This window comes from Vigna radiata, chromosome 1 (genome assembly GCF_000741045.1).
Source record: "Vigna radiata var. radiata cultivar VC1973A chromosome 1, Vradiata_ver6, whole genome shotgun sequence".
NCBI classification, from domain to species: domain Eukaryota; kingdom Viridiplantae; phylum Streptophyta; class Magnoliopsida; order Fabales; family Fabaceae; genus Vigna; species Vigna radiata.
Genome location: NC_028351.1, coordinates 11,853,022 through 11,873,316, shown reverse-complemented (window position 1 = coordinate 11,873,316; position 20,295 = coordinate 11,853,022). Strand labels below are relative to the sequence as shown.

General features: G+C 31.2%; 2 protein-coding genes across 5 annotated transcripts; one reads left to right on the top strand and one right to left on the bottom strand.

Annotated features, from left to right (window-relative positions):
* Positions 1-228: 228 nt before the first annotated feature.
* LOC106770459 (alpha-1,4 glucan phosphorylase L isozyme, chloroplastic/amyloplastic-like) lies at positions 229-10,661 on the top strand. Of its 3 annotated transcripts, none has more exons than XM_022786495.1 (15): positions 229-639; positions 1,763-2,001; positions 2,086-2,187; positions 2,565-2,741; positions 2,867-3,142; positions 3,918-4,189; positions 4,310-4,427; positions 4,508-4,942; positions 5,344-5,496; positions 6,119-6,247; positions 6,744-6,980; positions 8,161-8,237; positions 9,583-9,769; positions 10,025-10,229; positions 10,305-10,661. In XM_022786495.1, exons 1-15 carry the CDS (start codon positions 399-401, stop codon positions 10,352-10,354), a joined length of 2,898 nt encoding a protein of 965 aa, XP_022642216.1. In that variant the 5' UTR covers positions 229-398; the 3' UTR covers positions 10,355-10,661.
* A 1,474-nt stretch (positions 10,662-12,135) lies between these two features.
* Positions 12,136-13,315, bottom strand: LOC106768631 (F-box/kelch-repeat protein At3g23880-like). 2 transcript variants are annotated; one of them, XM_022778453.1, is made up of 2 exons: positions 12,677-13,315; positions 12,136-12,484 (listed from the first exon to the last, which is right to left on the bottom strand). In XM_022778453.1, exons 1-2 carry the CDS (start codon positions 13,290-13,292, stop codon positions 12,189-12,191), a joined length of 912 nt encoding a protein of 303 aa, XP_022634174.1. In that variant the 5' UTR covers positions 13,293-13,315; the 3' UTR covers positions 12,136-12,188. The 2 variants fall into 2 exon arrangements, with proteins under 2 accessions (XP_022634174.1, XP_022634176.1); XM_022778455.1 differs by having other exon boundaries at positions 12,136-12,570; positions 13,216-13,315.
* Positions 13,316-20,295: the final 6,980 nt, after the last annotated feature.

The following is a 20,295-nucleotide window of genomic DNA, read 5'->3' as shown; positions in this document are numbered from 1 at the left end:
TTGTTAAGGTTGATTATTTTAATATTTTATATTAATAAAACTGCAATATGAAATTTGGTGACGACAAAGAAGGAAGGTTAAGGTGGAAAGGAAAATAACTACGTGGAAATCCGATAGAGCGCCAACAGAGCAGTTGCAGAGGATATTCGGTGAGGTTAGCGACAGAGAATAAAATAGTGCGAAGGAGTGAGAAGCTCGTGATTCGATTACTTATCGGTCATATCGTATCTCGACACGCCGTACATACAGCAACACCTCCATTTCTCTTATAATCACACAACACCCTCACTCACAAACTCACACTACCGAGCTCGTGAGCAAGAAAAGAAACAAACAAACTTCTCTCTCTCTGCGATTATTGATCTCCGGAGAAGAGAGATTGCGATTTGGGATTCGCAATGGCTTCCACCGCAATGCGGTTCTCCGCTACTTCCACCGGTGCTGAGGCGTTTCCCCGTCGTAACTCCCTCGCCGGATTCTTAACCGTCTCCGCAAGATCCTCCGCCAAATCGAGGCTTAGGTTTATTGGAAGGAGCGCCAACTTGAGCTTCATCCGGAGGCGGAGCTCTTTCTCTGTGAAGTGCGTCTCCGGAAGCGAGGCCAGGAAGACACTACACGATCCCGTGTCTCAGCAACAAGGTCTGAAGTCTTTTATTCACACACACATGTTGGTAAAATATAGCTCTTGTGAAAATACTATGAAAAAAGTGGAAGAAAATAGTACTGCGAGTGTTAAGATAATGCCACTTATTTTTTGTAATAAAGGTGAAGTGTTAAAATATTTACAACTAGTATTTCTTAAAATATTCCCAAAAATATAGATTGTTAAAATACACTTTCTAGAAAATAAGTGGAAGTGGGTGTGTAAACTGAGAAAACTGTATTGATTTTTTAAGAGTGAGAAGAGTAAATTGTGACCATACAATCTTACAGATATAGTCAGGACTAAAAGCTATTAAAAATTCTCGTGATCACTTTAAAAAGTTTCTTCACTTTTACGTTTTAATTTTTATCATTTATGTAATATCTAAAAATGACTGTTCATCCTCAAATAGAAACTGCCCTCTTATTTGATGTGTGTGATATAATGTGCATGCTCCTGAGGTACCTTGTTAGCATGAATGATATCTCAATTTTCTACAATGGATGCATTAAATTCGTTTTGATTTAACAACTGAAAAAGTGATTTTTGGGTTTAATTTATTTCTTGTGATATGTTTTTTACTCCCCCACTCCCTTATTTGTGGGTATAATGGTTGAAAATAATATTAAGCTGGCTATTATGACTGCTTTGAGTCGTTGTTAAGGAGTTTATAGATTGGGATCATTTTTTTTTTGTTGATACGGAAATACATTGTCTATTTTGGAGATGCATACCAGGGTTCCCTCACTATCCTATTGTTTTTGATGAAATGGATGAAAACAAAAGAGGAAAGAAAATTTTCAAATTTGAAATCAAGGCAAAGCTTGCATAGCTAATTCTGTTTCTAGAATTTTCTTTTGACCAAAATCTAGAAATTTTCAATTAAAGAAAAACTAATTATTTTCTTTCTGTCCATCCAAACATGTAGTTACTAAACAGTATCCAAAGCTCATTAATATTTTGTTATATTCTCTTTTGGGGTAGGATAAGGATGGGCTCTTTGACAAACTATTCACAGGTCTTGACTTTTTGATAAGTTACCAGCAGTTATCTTTTGCCCAACAGCTTCATTATGACCTGATTAGTCTTATGTGTTTGATTATTTATTGTTTCTTTTAGAAGCCACTACATCTCTCAGCTCCTTGACGCCAGATGCTTCATCTATTGCCTCGAGTATTAAATACCATGCAGAGTTCACTCCATTGTTTTCTCCACATAATTTTGATCTACCACAGGCCTTTTCTGCAACTGCACAAAGTGTTCGCGATGCTCTCATTATAAACTGGAATGCTACCTATGATTACTACGAGAGGCTGAATGTTAAGCAGGCATATTACCTTTCGATGGAATTTTTGCAGGTTGGTGCTACCATAATTATTTGAATAATTTGGAACATTTCTGGCGTGTAAATGTTTGTTTCCATTTGTTATTCTATCTTGCAGGGTAGAGCATTACTAAATGCAATAGGCAATCTAGAGTTAACTGGTGCTTATGCTGAGGCTTTGAGCAAGCTTGGGTATACATTAGAAAATGTGGCATACCAGGTCTGAAATTCCCTACTGTACCTCTTCTTTCCCATTTTTTTCTAAAATGTCAAGTGTTTTAGTGCTCTCTTAAAGTTACTTGTTTATATAACCAGAAATTCTTAAGTCAACATGAAATAACCTCTTTAGGTAAAGAAATTGATGCACTTTTTAAAACAAATGTTGTTCCAATAACATATTTGCAATGGAGAAAGTCAATTGATATGGGTCTTATTCTTAATAAGTTCCTTTATCTACATTTCCCCCCGTGAAAATGCAAACTGACAAATCTTTTTATTTTACTGAGCAACTACAGCAACAGGAGTAATTTAATCAAAATTAATATTTGATTGCAACTTATTATAGATGAGTAATTCATTTTGTTTGGCTATTGATAGGAGCCAGATGCTGCACTTGGAAATGGTGGTCTTGGGCGTCTTGCTTCATGTTTCTTGGACTCTTTGGCAACCTTGAACTATCCAGCTTGGGGTTATGGATTGAGATATAAGTATGGTTTATTTAAACAACGAATAACCAAAGAGGGGCAGGAGGAAGTTGCCGAAGATTGGCTTGAGGTATGTTTCATTATTTGTTGACAAGTGAGAAATGGCATGTACATAAAAATTAAAAGTATAATGTTTGTACTATGTTTTTCAGTTCTGTTAATATTTCTATCTTTGTTTGTGACATCGTCTAACAGATGGGCAGTCCCTGGGAGATTGTTAGAAATGATGTTTCATATCCTATAAAGTTCTATGGCAAGGTTGTATCTGGGTCAGATGGTAAAAAACATTGGATTGGAGGAGAAGATATAAAAGCTGTTGCACATGATGTTCCCATACCAGGATATAAAACTAAGACTACAATCAACTTGAGACTTTGGTCTACAAAAGCTGCATCAGAAGATTTTGATTTACATGCTTTTAATGCTGGAAGACACACTGAAGCATCTGAGGCTCTAGCTAATGCTGAAAAGGTTTAGATGACATAGCTAGTGTCAAGTCCTTTATAAGCAGCAAGAGATATATGAATCTATTGAAATGTATTTGGAAAAACCCAAGGTCTTCATTGACTAGGGACAGAGTTTGCAAAAAATATTTAAGAGAGGGACAACTGTCACCTCACGATCCAGTTAAAACTTAAGTCTCACATTGGCTGGAGACTGAAGGAATAGTTCTCACCTCACAACTCATTTGTAAAGTTGAGTTTTAATTCACATTCTAAAAAAGGAACCAATTAAATAGCGGTGTTAGAATCAGTATTGCAGAAAATAAGCATTATAAAAACCATTCCTGTACTCTCCATCCATTTGATTGTAATGTGTTTTTTTCATATTTTTTCTTTGGAGTGTCTTTTATAGTGACCTATATGGGAGAATATAAGTGAATATCAATTCTCTTTAGCTTTTTGTTTAGATTTATTCTGTTATCTGACAGTTGTCCTAAGGGTCCCAGATGTCAGCTCATGTAGCTATACCTTCTGCTGTATAAGTACTACTTGTGCAGAAGTTTAGAGTCCTTTTTTATAACCATTCTAAAATTCAGTAGTACAATCTTACAGTTTCTCTCTTTTTCTGTATATTTATTAACCTATATGAGTTTGGACTCTTAGTCCTGTGTAAATGTTGTAGAAAATTCGAGTTACTTTTTGATAATATTTAGGCTTTCCAGTTAATTTCAATTTTGTTACAGTCTGAGTGCAAGTCAATAAAAGGACATTATATATGTTTGTTTGGTTGTTTTCAAATGCAGATATGTTATATACTCTACCCTGGGGATGAATCAATAGAGGGCAAGATCCTTCGTCTCAAGCAACAATATACTTTGTGTTCTGCTTCTCTTCAAGATATAATTGCTTGTTTTGAGAGAAGATCAGGAGCAAATGTGAATTGGGAAGAGTTCCCTGAAAAGGTTGCAGTGCAGATGAATGATACACATCCAACCTTGTGCATCCCAGAGCTGATGAGAATCTTAATAGATGTAAAGGGTTTAAGTTGGAAAGATGCTTGGAATATTACACAAAGGTATTATACATTTATTTTAGTTTTTGTGGGATGGATAGGTGTCTGGTAATCTTTTATCATCTGTTAATGCATGATCTGAGTTGGTTGACTGAATATCTACTATCTGCCACTGTGATCCAGGTCTGTAGCATATACAAACCATACTGTTCTTCCTGAGGCATTAGAGAAATGGAGCTTGGATCTTATGCAGAAACTGCTTCCACGCCATATTGAGATAATAGAAATGATTGATGAGGAGGTAATAGTGAAATACATGCATAAATGTTTTTTTTTTTCAGGGTACAGGCATTAGTTGTTGATGATATTCCTGCTTTGCAGCTAATTCGGACCATATTGGCAGAATATGGCACTGCAGATTCGGACTTGCTGGAGAATAAATTGAAGGAAATGAGAATACTAGAAAATGTTGAATTGCCTGAAGAATTTGCAGATGTACTGGTTAAGTCCAAAGAGACCACTGATATTCCTAGTGAGGAGCTGCAAAGTTCTGAACAAGTAGAAGAAGAAGAAAAGAAAGATGATGAAGAAAATAAAGATGATGATAATGATGAAGTGGAAGGAACCATTGCTAAAAAGAAGGGAACAGATGAAAGTTCCATCGAGGATGAGAAAGAAGAGTTGCCTGTGCCGATACCAGAACCACCAAAAGTTCGTATGGCAAATCTGTGTGTTGTGGGTGGTCATGCAGTGAATGGGGTTGCAGAGATACATAGTGAAATTGTAAAAGATGAAGTTTTCAATGCGTTTTATAAGGTAAAGTTTTCCTTGGTCTGTCAGTATGACGAACTCCATAGCTGAGTTATGTTTCTAAATACGTATCTGCAATTTGTTAGCTTTTTCGTATTTGAAATCACCAAATAGCTCTTAACAGTCAACTCTTATCATCTATGACCAGTGGGAGGAAACAACTCAGTCTTGCCCAATGGGCATAATAGCACTATAAAAAAATATGGATATTTCCACATTTGTTCTGTTTCAAAGTGATTGCTCCATGCATACTGCTATTAAAAGCTGAAATAAACTTCTAACACTTCTAAAAATATGTATTTAATAACTGGACCTTTAATAGAACTTCATCTTTTTATGTTCTCTTAGATTATGATAAGATCTAAGAAAATTTTGTATATAATTGACCTCTACCATATTCTTTGTAGTTGTGGCCTGAGAAATTTCAAAACAAAACAAATGGTGTGACACCAAGGAGATGGATCAAGTTTTGCAATCCGCTTCTGAGTAAAATAATAACCGAGTGGATAGGTACAGAGGATTGGGTCCTAAATACAGAGAAATTGGCCGACCTACGGAAGGTTGTTACCATTATTTGCCTTATTAATCTTATCCTAGTCTTGAATTTTTTCTTCATGGCTTTGCTTTTTCCCTTTTTTTTCAATGTTTATTTCCTTTTTATGAACGTCGAGTTTTGGCTGCACTTCTTATACTACCACATTGCCTAATGCTTCTTGGAAACAAATGGTGTCAAATTTTGAAATTTTATAATTAGTTATAAAGTTATCCCCAAAGAACCATCTATAAACAATGATTGATTGCTTCTACCTGAGCTATAAAATGTAATTTTCTTGCATTTGCTGATCTCCTTCAATTTCTTTTTTCAATGGAATAAACCATGTCTTGTATTCAGGATGAATTATCTGGTTTGTTGAGTTTTTAAATCTGAATTCGTATGGATTACAGGATTAGCTTAATTCCAATTAACTAAATTGTAAGTTTGGTATGCTCCTGCTTCTTGATCTTAAAGGAATCAATATGGTATTTTGATTGCAATTTATGGATATTTTCCGAAATTGGTTAATTAGCATTAAGCGTTAAGTTGTGTTTCAATTGTATGTCAAAAGCATCACTTGATTCTTTAAACCTAGTTTCCAAGTTCCTGTTATTAAACCTGATCGTACTGGTATCATTCATTACTAGTTTGTAGAGAATGAGGATCTACAACTGCAGTGGAGGGAAGCAAAGAGGAGTAACAAAGTTAAAGTTGCGGCATTTATCAGAGAAAAAACAGGGTATTTTGTCAGTCCTGATGCAATGTTTGACATCCAGGTAGATGATACCTTTAGATTGGTTATTTTCTTCTTTTTCTTTTACTCCAGTTTTGATTGGGCTCTAAGTTTTAACTATAGAATGGAAAGTGTAAAATGTTGTAACGGTCTCTAGTTGGTCATTGGTCATATTGTGATTACTGTAATTTAGTTATCAATCAAGGCAGATTATTAGAAAAATAATTATTCTGTTTTGCCTATATAGTGTACAAAGTACCATAAGTAATGTACATGAACCCTTGCTCAAAATGCTCAAGTTTGCCTTGTTTGATGTATGGTCTAGGTTAACACAGGCCGAAATTAGGCCAGGCTGTAGGTCATTGATAGCCTGCATGTCCTATTCTCATTTCCCTCCCTGATAATGTTACTTTTAAACATCGATTTTTGTTCTGCTGACAATTTAGTTACTTGTGAATTCAATTTCTACCCATTCCACCAGTTTTTTCACTATATAGTTTTGCTAAACTGTTCAATGCTGGTTTATTACTTTGGTTTAGGTTAAGAGAATCCATGAATATAAGCGACAACTATTGAACATACTTGGAATTGTTTACCGATACAAGAAGATGAAAGAAACGAGTCCTGTTGAAAGGAAAGAAAATTTTGTTCCTAGAGTTTGTATATTTGGGGGGAAAGCATTTGCTACGTATGTGCAAGCCAAGAGAATTGTGAAGTTTATTACAGATGTTGGGGAAACCGTTAATCATGATCCTGAAATAGGAGATCTACTGAAGGTACCCCCATGAGCACAACTATTTCTTTTTCACTTGTTGTTTTATGTTTTGTCCTACAGTTCTTAGGCATATTCTTGAAAATAAAGATGTGAATCATTATTCCTTTAACAGTACTTGAGATCAGGATCTTTTTTAGGTTCTATATTTGACTTTTATTAGCAATAAGCTAAGTTTATAATTTGAAATCAGTGAGCCTTTTGTATAGAAAGATTTAATAGTATAGTTTGGCATGAACATCCCTTTAGAAATATAATTGTGCAATGCCTTACGGTAAAACATTCTCCTATGCAAATATAAAAGAAAAAACCAACCTAACCTTGAAGGAAAAGGCAGAAAACACACTTTTCTTGACTATTAAATCATCAAATTTCCACCCTTGGATGCATTTCTCTTAGTGAATAATTTTGTTTGTATAATAACAGTTGGAAGTTTCATATCGAAAGGGTAATTCACAATAAGTAAGATTATTTAGAATCCCCTTTATACAGTGGTGGAATTAGAGTTTCCATCACTCCCCCATTCTAATTATTTAGTCTCCATTTTCACAATTTAATCAGTTATAGATACTAAATTGTGACTATTTAGTCCTTTAATAGACTAAATTGTGAAACTGGCCAGTTATTTTAATGGGATAGGGTCCATGGTCATCCCGCTGTTGCTGTGTACGGATATCCATATTATATTAACTTGCTTTGAATTTTGGGCTATCCAAAAATAAGAATTTTCATCGTATCAGTTTTCTAATTTGCTAAATATAAAGAAGACATTGCTCTGTTTGTTTCATTTAATTTATAGAGATCATTTAATTTTCTCAGAGGGGAGTCATTTGAAACGAATGGCTTACCAAATTTCTTTAAAGCCTCATACTTTGTTAGTTGGTTATTATTTCCTTTCTTACTAGACAAAACTTCTAGAATTCTTGGATACTTTGTTAATTTCCTACATGTTTTCAGTATCAGTTTTGCAAATGGATGTTTAAAGATATTGTTAATTTGTGTGTTTATTTTTTTATTGAGATTAGTTTGTCTCTGATTACAATGTCAGTTTATTTCCTTTCTTACTAGACAAAACTTCTAGAATTCAAGAATACTTTGTTAACTTCCTAAATGTTTTCAGTATCAGATTTTTGAAAAATGGATACAGATATTGTTAATTTGTGTGTTTCTGTTTTTTTAATCAGGTTATTTTTGTCCCTGATTACAATGTCAGTGTTGCTGAGATGCTTATTCCGGCAAGTGAATTGTCGCAACATATCAGGTAGTTATATTTCACATAAATGGTGATCTAAATGTACTACAGGTATAGTTGAAATTGTACTAATGTCAACAGTTTAAACTTTGATATGAATAGCCTTGATTAGAAAATTGCGTCAATTACATCAAATCATCTAATATTCATATGTAAAACTACATATTTCTCATTAAAATACTTTTGCTATTTATATTTGTGCATGGAAAATTTAACATCTGTAGAAGAAAATACTTAAAAATTTGTGAAAGGTGTTTCTGTTGAGTCCTGACATATATTACATATGCAACCTAGATTTGTAGGAAATATCAAGAAAACTCTGATATCGATAGTTGATGCAAGATCTAATTAGGAAAGTTTATGTGAGAAGACAGAAGAATAGAAATAAGGATGCGGATACAAATACAGTTTTAACAACCTAACTAGGATGTACATCATTTTCTCCTGGGTCATGTTGATATGGAGAAATGATCTCAATAAAAATTTGTGTCTTTTCTGTAATCTTTTTTGGAATCCCTATATCTTTTCCCAATTGCTATTTGATTCTATCAATAATGTCTATCTTGACATATATGGCATCTTCACAATGTGAAAGCAAGATGCTGTAGAATCTCAATGTACAAAGCTTCATCCCTTGAATTACTGGTGTTTAATGGGAACGTGTCGGAGAAGTACTGGCCATTTCCTGACAGCCTTCCTGTATAGATTGAGATTAGCATCTAAAATCTCAGGCAACAAAACTAAGATTGCTCTAATAGAGAGAATAATACAAAATTAAGAAGCTAAACTTGTTTTAAATTAGTGTTCTGAATAAAATTGAACCTATAAGGCTAGATTGAGTTTACAGGTTTGTATGACGAGGACGACTTGGAAAATCTTCTTGACAATCAAGAACTGATTTATTGACCTTGAAAAGTCCTTTTCCAGTACGTAAAGAAGAGGACGTAGTCGTACGTTAAATTGTGAATGGAAATCTGTATTTGGTACTAGGGAAACCATTTTAATTTTGGTAAAATGTTTATCCAATATGTTACAATCATTCATGTACTTGCCGCTAACAGCTTAAACATTCCGGCTGATTGGTTCTTGAAATGTAATGTAAGTCTTCATGGCCAAATGATCAACTGTATGATTGTCACCTCTCCAACTCCTCTTCATAACCAAGGTATCATTGATCTATGTGTTATTGCTTGCAATGCAACTTTGCAAATTAATACTATGTTTGGAAATCCATTCAGTCATACTGAGCACCAATGACATGTGAGAGCGAGCTTGGCATTCAATGTGCATTGTATAATAGGATACAGATCAAACAGATATACACTAATCTGTGTTCCTTGTTTCTCTCGTGTAGTACTGCTGGAATGGAAGCAAGTGGAACCAGCAACATGAAATTTGCAATGAATGGCTGCATATTGATTGGAACTTTAGATGGGGCCAACGTTGAAATTAGGGAAGAGGTTGGTGCAGATAACTTCTTCCTCTTTGGTGCCGAGGCTCATGAAATTGCTGGGCTGAGGAAAGAAAGAGCAGAGGGAAAGGTTTGTCTTAAGACCCTTGTTGTACATTTTAATTACTATAGAACATAGTTAATACCAAGCTGTTTGGACCATACCCACATACAACAAGTATTCCACTGTATGTTAGTTTCAAATGCTAATAATTTGCTTAAAGAAATTCATAATAAGGTTACAAGAATTTTGAACAAAGATAGTTGTATGAGGAAATGTCGTCTTGGGTTTCTTAAAAACTTAGATAATTGAATGTTAACCTCTGCTATGTTTTATTCAATTCAGTTCGTCGCGGATCCACGATTTGAAGAGGTCAAAGAATTTGTCAGAAGTGGTGTTTTTGGATCTTACAACTATGACGAATTGATTGGATCCTTAGAGGGAAATGAAGGTTTTGGTCGAGCAGATTATTTCCTTGTGGGCAAGGACTTCCCCAGCTACATAGAATGCCAAGAGAAGGTTGATGAAGCATATAGAGACCAAAAAGTAAGTTTGAGTAGACTTTCTTCGTATTTGCTATTAAATGTTACTTTTAACATTAACTTTTGTAATGATGTGGATGCAGAAATGGACAAGAATGTCAATATTGAACACAGCAGGCTCATACAAGTTTAGCAGTGACCGTACGATTCATGAATATGCTCGAGAGATATGGAACATTCAACCAGCCCAATTGCCGTAGAAAGGTGCAGACGCACTTGATGCCACGTAGTTATGATGATCCCTGATCAACTTAATTCCTCGTACCAGATAATAAATAAATAAATAAATAAATAAATATAATTTTGCAAACAAGGGCACTTCAAGTGCGCTTTTGATCAAAATAAACTTGCAGTTCTTTAATATATCTGTTATGGATACTACTAGTCGTTGTAAAGCTTTACCATACCTTTGTCTTATAATAAATATTTATTTACTTATCTCCAAATTCTCTCCCTTATCTATGATTGTTTGAGCTTAATATTTATCTAAATATTATACTATTAAAAATACCCAGCTGCATATACTGTATGTTTATTCCTCTTCTGTCTATAAGGAAGACCTTTTAAGTGAAGAAGATGATGACAAACAACTATCTTTCAATCATACCTTGTCTTAATCTCTCTAACTTTCAAACGTTTAAAGCTTTTACAAGTTCAGATTTTACTATATTGATTTTATTCATTTGAATCGGTATTTATTTTCTAAACATCTTTTGTTGTGTTTGTATATTTTGAAGAGAATTAAAATATTTTTGATTGTTTAGTTTAATGAACTCAAATAGTATAGTCAGTTGATTAATGTTTATACACCAAGAGTGGTTGATATTTATTGTAAAATAGGAGTAATCAAACTCCTATTAAAATAATGACTCAAATAGTATAGTCTTTGTGAAAGATTAATAACTCTAATTTTAGTGATAAAAAAAATAATGACTATGATGATAAATTTATAAACTAAAAATTATTAATAATAAAAATAGTTTCACAAAATTAAAATTACTATCTAAATTTATAATTAAAATAGTTTTTATTATAAATTAGTTTCTAAATTAATTATTAAAGTTTTGATCATCAAAAGAATTAATCTTTAATTGAAAAATTAAATTTTAAGTTAATCTCTAAATATATTTTTAGTTATTAAAATTGACTATTAATTAAAAAATTTCTTATAGTGAAATAATAATCACAATTATGCTAAATTAAACTTGCATCTAAAATTTTGTTCTTAAATCGATGAGAGCATCAATTATCATGCGACTAAATGAGTTACAAGCGACTAAATGAGTTACAAGATCTTATTTTCTCTAAAAGAATTCAATTTATGAAAATTATTAAAATGTTATAATTCTATTTTTATATCGTATATATTAAAGTAGTATCCAATCTATCTATCTAAAAATTAACTAATACAAACAAATGAAAAATGAGAGATGAATAGGACTAATTTCTTAGCAGTGGTAACGCTATATGCTGTGTTTATAATAAACAAAAAGGTTAAGAAAATAATGGTTACATAGAAAATCAAAATAAAGTCAATCATAGTGAAAATTAAAAAATATATAGAATTCAAGAAATGCATTAAGGACATTGGTTAGATAAAATCAAAAGATAAATTACAAAGGAGAGTTGAAGCATATCATATTAGCGACAAAACATGGGTTTAGTAAGAATAATTAACAAAAACATGTAGCCTTTTTAAACACTTAATAATCTTCATTTTCATCTTCACCATTCTACTTTTCTTCTCCATTTACACAAATAAGACAGAAAATTCTAGCTCACTGGAAACAATTTTGACAATGTACATAAAGGTTTATAATTTTTGCATCCAAAATCAATGCAGAAACAAAATTTTATTAATAGTGAAAAAATCATCTAACAAATCAAACTAAGAAAATACCAAAATTATCTCCATACCTTTGAAAAAGATCTGAAACCACTACCTTAATTTAAAGTAAATAAATGTCTCAAACAGACAAAATCAAGCTTGGAACATAGTTACACGAGAAGATAAACTTCCTGTAGTAAGTTTGAGTATGTTCTACTTTATTTTCCTTGAAATTAAAGGTAATGATGATATTGGAAGCATCCAAATATGTATATGAGAGCAACAGAAGATCACCCAACATGCCCAAAATCTGCAACTGATGCAAATAAGGAGAGATATTCAGAGTTTCATAACTTACATTCAGCAACCAACTCCAAGATCTTTCGTCTCGAACGTCCTTCAATGCAAATAGAGCAATGATTGTGCTTTCTATTTCTAAAAGAACACAAAGACAATCATTCAAAATTCCCATAGATTTAAAATCAGTATATTTTGGGTCGAGTTCAGGCGACGACAAACATCTGCAAGTATCATTATTTAGATCATACGAAAAAATAATTTTTTTTGACTGTTTTTTAGAAAAAAATCCTATCCAGTTAACAGTGCCATCCAGAGAGTATCCATTACCGTCACGAGTGAGAAAAAAAATCGGAGAGGTCACTGAACGTCTCCAACGTACGTCACCCATACAGTAAACCCACACACTCCTTTTACCTATACTCCTATCCAAAACTATTGCAACCACCATGTAATTGTCTCTTCGATCATCGTACGCAAACCCAAAATCAATTTCATCTGGATCGTAAATGCGCAAATTGAGACGCAATCTTGGTGAAGGTCTGGACCAAATATTGGTGGCAGGGTTCCAAAAGCGGACCCAGTGCTCTTCATACTTTTTTGTGGAAAGAGAGTTATGTAGAGAAAGCAAACCATTGCAAGAACCGAATAAATATTCATAAGGTTTGGGACAGCGGAAGGTACGACCACAAGAAGAGGGTGCAGGGTTTTGGATTAAACATGGTAAAGAGCATAATCGAGCCAAGAAACATGGATTGTATCTCTGTGTCGCCATTAAGAGGATTTGTGGGTTTCTAGAGGATTTCTCAAAGTGCAATTTCACCAAGTAAGGATTGGATATAAAAAATTTCCATGTTTTTGAAACGCACCTGAATCGCATCAGACTCGTCACAGGAAGCCATGACAGAATTTCCAGTATCAGTTCAGGAGGAAGTATTCCCGCCATTCCCGTCTTCCTTTCAAAGTCCTGTGAGATCAACCCTACTATATACAGTTTACTCCCATAAGAATAGATACGATGCAAATGGTAATTATAAATATTTCTTTAACTTTTAAAAAAATACATTTGAATGTTATAAATATTTAAAATTAGTTAAAAATCAATAATTATAATGAAAAAAATAAAAATAGAAAAAAAATCCGTTAGTTTTATATAAAATATTTAAAATATATTTGGTTGCTGTAAAGATTTAAAATTATTTAAGAAACTATAATTATAATGGAAAAAAAATCAGTCAGTTTTATATAAAATATTTAAAATATATTTGGTTGCTTTAAATATTTAAAACTATTTAAGAAACTATAAATATAATGAAAAAATAAAAAAGGGAAACATATCAGTTTTATATAAAATATTTAAAATATATTTGATTGTTATAAATATTTAAAACTATTTAAGAAACTATCATTATAATGAAAAAATAACAAAAGAAAAAAAAAACTGGCAGCTTAATATAAAATATGTCAAAATAGCGATTACTAAATTCAATTTTTTTAAAACATCAATAAATTTAATAAAAATTTAGTTAAAAGAATTAGCTTCATGGTTTAAAAAAATTGGGAGATTAAATTAAACTAAAATTTTGAAAAGAATTAATTTCAATTTTTATTCAAAGTTAAGAGATAAAAATATATTTAATTCATTTTTTAATTATATTCATTACTTTTATTGTAAAAGAATAGAATATGCAAAAACTCATGTATTTTTTTAATGTAAAAGAAATTTAATATAGTATCTTATATCTTTAAAAATTTGTATGTATTTTTCCAACTTCTTTATTCTCTTATAAACTATATTCTTTATTTATATGATAACTTTAAAGCTAAAACTCTAAATATTTAAAATAATATATGATGTTTAAAAGGAAAAAATATAAAATAAATAAATAATGTAAATAAATATGTATTAAAAATATATTAAATTTAAAATTAATATACATGATAATTAAATTTTAAATTACTTAAATAAAAGTGTATAATAACGACATAAGTAACATCGTCACATTTTATTTTTTTTTCAAAACATCACTCTTTCTCGTGTGTAAACGACATAATACAATAATATTTGTGTGTTTATTTAATAATTAAGACGTTAATACAAAATTTGAAGACATGTGTTTAAGGTTAAAAAAAATTATTGCTATAGAAAAGGTAACGAAGAATTCCTGAAAAACCCATATTTGAAAATGCGTGACCTAGTATTAGTGATCATCGTCATTTTCTTTTTAAGGTAAAATTATAGTCACCATATTTGAAAAGCTTGCATCTTCCTTTTTTTAGTTTGCTCAACTTAATTTACTTGTTAAGAACATGCCAACTTTTACACTTAGAAATTGAATAAATTAAAAATTTTAACCTTTTTATATTATTTTATTTGAAATTTAAATTAATGTGAAAGAAAATATAAGAAAAACACATTCCACAATTTTTTTTCTTCATAATTAATTTTTATATCTAAATGAATATAAAATTGAAAATATATTAGAAGCCCTTTTATCATATTTAATGAATCTTTTCTTGTTTTATATTACTATAAAAAGAACGTATATGAAAAGATTTTATGCCTAAATGACTGAATATATCAACTCACCTATGTGGAAAAATGGTTTTTTATAACGGATAAAAAATGACCTATGACTATTGTTTGATATCATACTGTACATCATAATAGATTTGCACAGTGTCAAAGTTTTGAATTGTGAAAAATTTTATTTATAATTTTTTTTTAAATAATAACTAATTTTAGTGATAAAAAATAATTAATGACTATAATGATAAATTTATGAACTAAAATTTATTAATAATTAAAATGGTTTCAAAAAATTAAATTACTATCTAAATTTATAATTAAAATAATTTTTATTATAAATTGGTTTCTAAATTGATTATTATCATTAACTATTAAAATTTTGATCATCAAGAAAATTAATCTTTAATTGAAAAATTAAATTTTGAGTTAATCACTAAATATATTTTTAGTTAGGTTTAATAAAGGTAAAAGTTAAAATAAAGGTATACAAGTTAAAATAAAACATAAAGGTATACAAGTTAAAATAAAACAGATAAAGATATATCAAGTTAAAAACATAAAGGTATACAAGTTATTCACTTTTTGTTGATCTGAAAACATATGTAATTTTTGAAGAAAGCTCCACACCACCAAGATCATCAATGAGCAACTGTAAAAACCATCCCCAACTGTCCTTATTCTCCACCCTCACAATAGCATATGCCAATGGACACATTTGGTCATTCCCATCTCTTGCAACTGCAGTTAACAACTCACCTCCATATTTTCCTTTTAAGAAACAACCATCCAAACCTATAATAGGCCTACATGACACGAAACTACCTTTACAGGCCTTTAAACACACGTATAGTCTCTTGAATATTCTAGTGTCCTCATTAGGTTCAACATGAACTTTGACAGTTGAACCAAGATTTGACCGAAGTAACTCATTGGCATAGTCATACACTCTTTTATATTGTTCTTTAAAATCACCTTCTATTTGTTTAATTGCAATTGTTTTTTTCCCTACATGTTGTAGATCGAGACACACCAATGTTCCACTTCTTAGAAACTTTGTTATGGAGGCTATACAGATTAATATTGGGATTCTCTTTTAAGGTCTTCTCTAACCTCCTACTTAACCATTTTGAAGTCATTAAACGAATGTTAAATTCTCTACTGCATGTGTGGTTGTCTACAATTTTCCTTAGCTGCCATGTCTTTTCAGCTCCCTTATATGCACAATATGCATTCCATGGACATTTCCCATTTGCTCCAGAACATTTGACACACACTTTTCTGTTGTCATTTTTATAAACTTTCAATTTCCTACCATTCTCTACTCCATACGTCTTTATAGCTTCTGTAAAATCTTTTTTTTCAGGGAAGTACGTCCCCACTTCCCATTTATATTGTTCCATACTTTTGGGCATTGAGAAAACACCAAAATCCTCATACCCATCCCTATCATCATCTGTGTTATCACTTTCAACAACATTGTTCAAAGTCTCAGATTCCCAATCACTATCAGATAAACCCCTAGGTCCAACAACCTCTACTTGGTTAATAGGTTCAAATATATCAAATTCAACTTCATCTCCATGGTTAGACAATACATCCTCTTCAGACTCATTCCAACTTCTAACATCATCAGCTTGCCCCTCTACATCACCCTCTACCTCACCCTCTACATCAGCCTGCCCCTTTACCTCACCCTCTACTTCTACCCGCCCCTCTACATCAGCCTGCCCCTCTACATCAGCCTGAACGTGTGCCTCCACACCATCAGCTGTTGCCTCTGTTTGTACTTCTACCACACCCTGTACATCACCCACTGCCTCTGTCTCTACTTCTACCACAACCTCCACATCACCCACTGGCTTAACCTCAACTTCTACCTGACCTTGTACTTCTAATTCAGCTTCTACTTCAGGCTCTACATTACTCACTGCCTCCAACTCCAAAACATACTCAGGCTCACACACCATGTGTATAACATAAAGGTGAGCTTCACCGTTCAACATAGCAATATTGACCACATGACAAGCACCTTTGTCATCAGATAAAGGTTCCAAACAATCTTTTAACACAGGACCACGACCCAATGAATACCACAACTCTTTTACATTCATATAACCCATCTCCTTAAGAATAGTTAATATTTCAAAATAACTCCATCGATCAGGGTCTATTTTTAAAGTTGTGGTTTGACCATTGTGGTATCTAAATGTCCCATTATTCTCAAATTTACCCCCATGATGAAACACGACTTTGATGTCTGAGTTGGCCATATTATCTATAATATAAATTGCAAACAGTTAATTTATGCTTAACCCAAAAGTTATCTAAAAAATAAAAAAAAACATAAACATAACATTATACAGACCGCAAACAACTAAAACAAAGAAAAAGCACAATTAACACAATAAACAAAGCAAATGGTGCAACACAGGACCACACACGGGGGACCACAACAACAATGCCGCAACAGAAACAAAGCACATGCCCACATAATGGGGGACACCATACAGAAATCAAAAAAGATGAGGGGACCACGGCGAAAGCAACAAAACGCAAATCAGAACCTATTATAAACGCACCTTCGAAAGCTGACTTCGTAATACCCCACCAACTCGATAACATTTCTCTCTTCTTTCGCACAAACGAAAAATTTCCCTTACTATACGATCTCTGTCTGTGTTCGCGATAGTTTCTCTCTTCTTTCACACATGCCCTAATGTTCGAGAATCTTTCTCTCTTCTTTCGCAATAGTTACTGTCTTCAATTTTCCCCAAATTGAAGAATCCAATTTTTTTAATAAAACCCTAATCCTGGTTTTTTAATAAAGAATCCCAATTAACAAACACGTCATAGACATATTTGACACCTAAATATTAAGTTGTGTCATATCATCAACTCCTTAACTCCGTTTTCTTATATTTAACAGAAGGGACTAACCTAACCCAATATTTTAAAAGTTAGGACCAATTAAAAACACTTTTATAAAAAGGAACAAAATTGAGATTTTTGAACCAAAGTAGGGACAAAATTGGCTATTAGACCTTTTAGTTATTAAAATTGATTACTATTTAAGAATTTAATAATCACAATTATGCTAAATTAAACTTACATCTAAAATTTTGTTCTTAAATCAATCAGAGCATCAAATTATCATGCGACTGAGGGCTTTGATTGTATTCTAGTGTGTTCTAAATGAGTTACAAGATCCTATTTTCTTGAATTCACTTTATCAGGAATTTGAAGATTATTGAGACAAAATTATTAAAATGTTATAATTTCTTAGAATCTTGAAGACTCTATTGGACACTCATTTTCTTTAATTTTGATCTTTATATTATTACTTTTTTTTTTTTTCTAACGGACACTTCAAATTATCATCATGCTATATTGATTTTATTTTGTCCATACCACTAGTGGAAAAATTACTTTTTATAATGAGTAAAAATGATGTATTATAACGGATAATTTGACATCATAGTTCTGGGCATCATAATAGGTCCTGTGCATTTTATGACGGATAAAAAAGTCCATCATAATAGGTCCACTGTATTATAACGGACTTTCTATCACCTATCATAATAGATCTAGTGTATTATGACAGATTTTCACTTATGTGAAAAAAAAAAATGTGAGATATAATTTTATATGATGTTGTTTCCAGAAGATGTTCTTTGTGCTATGCTTATATTCTGCAACATGGAACCTACTTGAACAAGAATTCACTGCAACAAAATATTATGTATATTCATACCTTATCAACGTAATTATTAGTTGTAAATTTATAATTAAATAGCCGTGTATATATTTTTATGCCTTTATAAATCATGTTTGAAGTATATAAACTAAATAAAACTAATTAAATAATTTATAAATACGAAATTGAAAATAACTTGATCTTAATTATTTATGGGTTAATGGCTAACATATCTCTGCAATAGAATTATGAATTTGGCATCTTCATAAAACTTATTAAATGTTGTTTTTTCAAACATTTAACAAATATATATATATATATATATATATATATATAATAATAATAATAATAATAATAATAATAATAATAATAATAATAATTCAAGCGAAAAACAAAATAATTTTGTTTAGAGACTAAAATCAAAACTCATAGTATTAGAAAATCACAGGTCTTGCAATTGCTTATACTGATATTACAAGTTTCTGCACTCGTTACAAACACACATTATCAACCCTAACAAATTAGAAAAACACTGCAAAAACAGTATCAACTCCAACATTTTATAAAAAATACTACAGACATCCAAAGGACAATCAAATAAACTTGTTATAGGAGTTTTAGCCAAGGCCATAGGAATGTAGCTATGAACTATTCAGAAGTGGAGATCTCTTACTATCATATCTCTCAGAATACTTCTTTGGCATCAAAGCTAAGAAAATAAATAACTCAATTATTATTAGTTATAAAATTATTGAAAAATAAATAATGATTGAAAGTTTAAAGGTTTTAGAAAACATTTTAAATAACTTGTGACGATTTAAATTTTTTAATAAATATTAAACGATAATAAAATATAATATATTTTGTAACAGTTTTTAATTGTCAATATATAATAAAATCTATATTATAAATGTAATTTTTGTTAATAATTTTTTTCTTCTTTTGTAGTGAAAATAAATTTAAATTTTTGTTAATAGAACATATATAATGTTAATAGAACATATATAATGACTTTTAATGATAAAAATATAAATATTGAGAAATACAATATTTTTCTGTAACGTTAAAAGACTATAATTACACAGTTTCACAATAGCCAATACTATTTATTATTTTATTACAAACTCTTTTTATGATAAGTTATTACTGGTGAACCTCCTCTCCTCTTTTATCTCGGTCAATAAATTCAAATTAATAGGTTAAAAAACTTCATTGTCAATGAACTTGGATTAATATCTCAGAAGAACACCAAGTTAAATCTTGAAAATTTCATATTCCATTTCGCAATTGAACCAAACCCAGTAAAAATAATAATTAATAAGCAAAAGGCGATTGAAAATTACTCAAATTTTCCATGAATTTATTGTTTCCCTCAATAAGTAGAAATAAATGTTATTTTACATGCAAAAGTTGCTGAATATCTACGAAACAACCACGTCTCTGAAACAAATCAACCAGTGGATAAGAACTACCTTAAAGATATTCATGCTTATCTCACTTTTCAAGTCTCAACTTTTTTTTTTCAATCGCCTTAAAAATATACCTTAAATATATTTATTGTGTTGTTTTATTTAAATTTCATACAGTGTTTAAGAAATTTAAACTTAAGATAAAGGGAAACTGAATTTATTAATTATAGACGAAACAAATAGAATCTATAAAAGCAAAAGAAAATATCAATTGAAAAAGATTGAAAAAGCAACTCTTGTTTGAAAGAAACACTAA

Excerpts from the sequence above, each read along its gene's own strand:
- LOC106770459 (XM_014656276.2), top strand. The coding sequence starts at position 399 with ATGGCTTCCACCGCAATGCGGTTCTCCGCTACTTCCACCGGTGCTGAG. Across the intron at positions 2,742-2,866 it reads TTGCCGAAGATTGGCTTGAG|ATGGGCAGTCCCTGGGAGAT; the intron begins GTATGTTTCATT and ends ATCGTCTAACAG. Across the intron at positions 6,981-8,160 it reads AAATAGGAGATCTACTGAAG|GTTATTTTTGTCCCTGATTA; the intron begins GTACCCCCATGA and ends TTTTTTAATCAG.
- LOC106768631 (XM_022778453.1), bottom strand. The coding sequence starts at position 13,292 with ATGGCGGGAATACTTCCTCCTGAACTGATACTGGAAATTCTGTCATGG. Across the intron at positions 12,485-12,676 it reads TTTTTTTCTCACTCGTGACG|AAATAGAAAGCACAATCATT; the intron begins GTAATGGATACT and ends GTGTTCTTTTAG.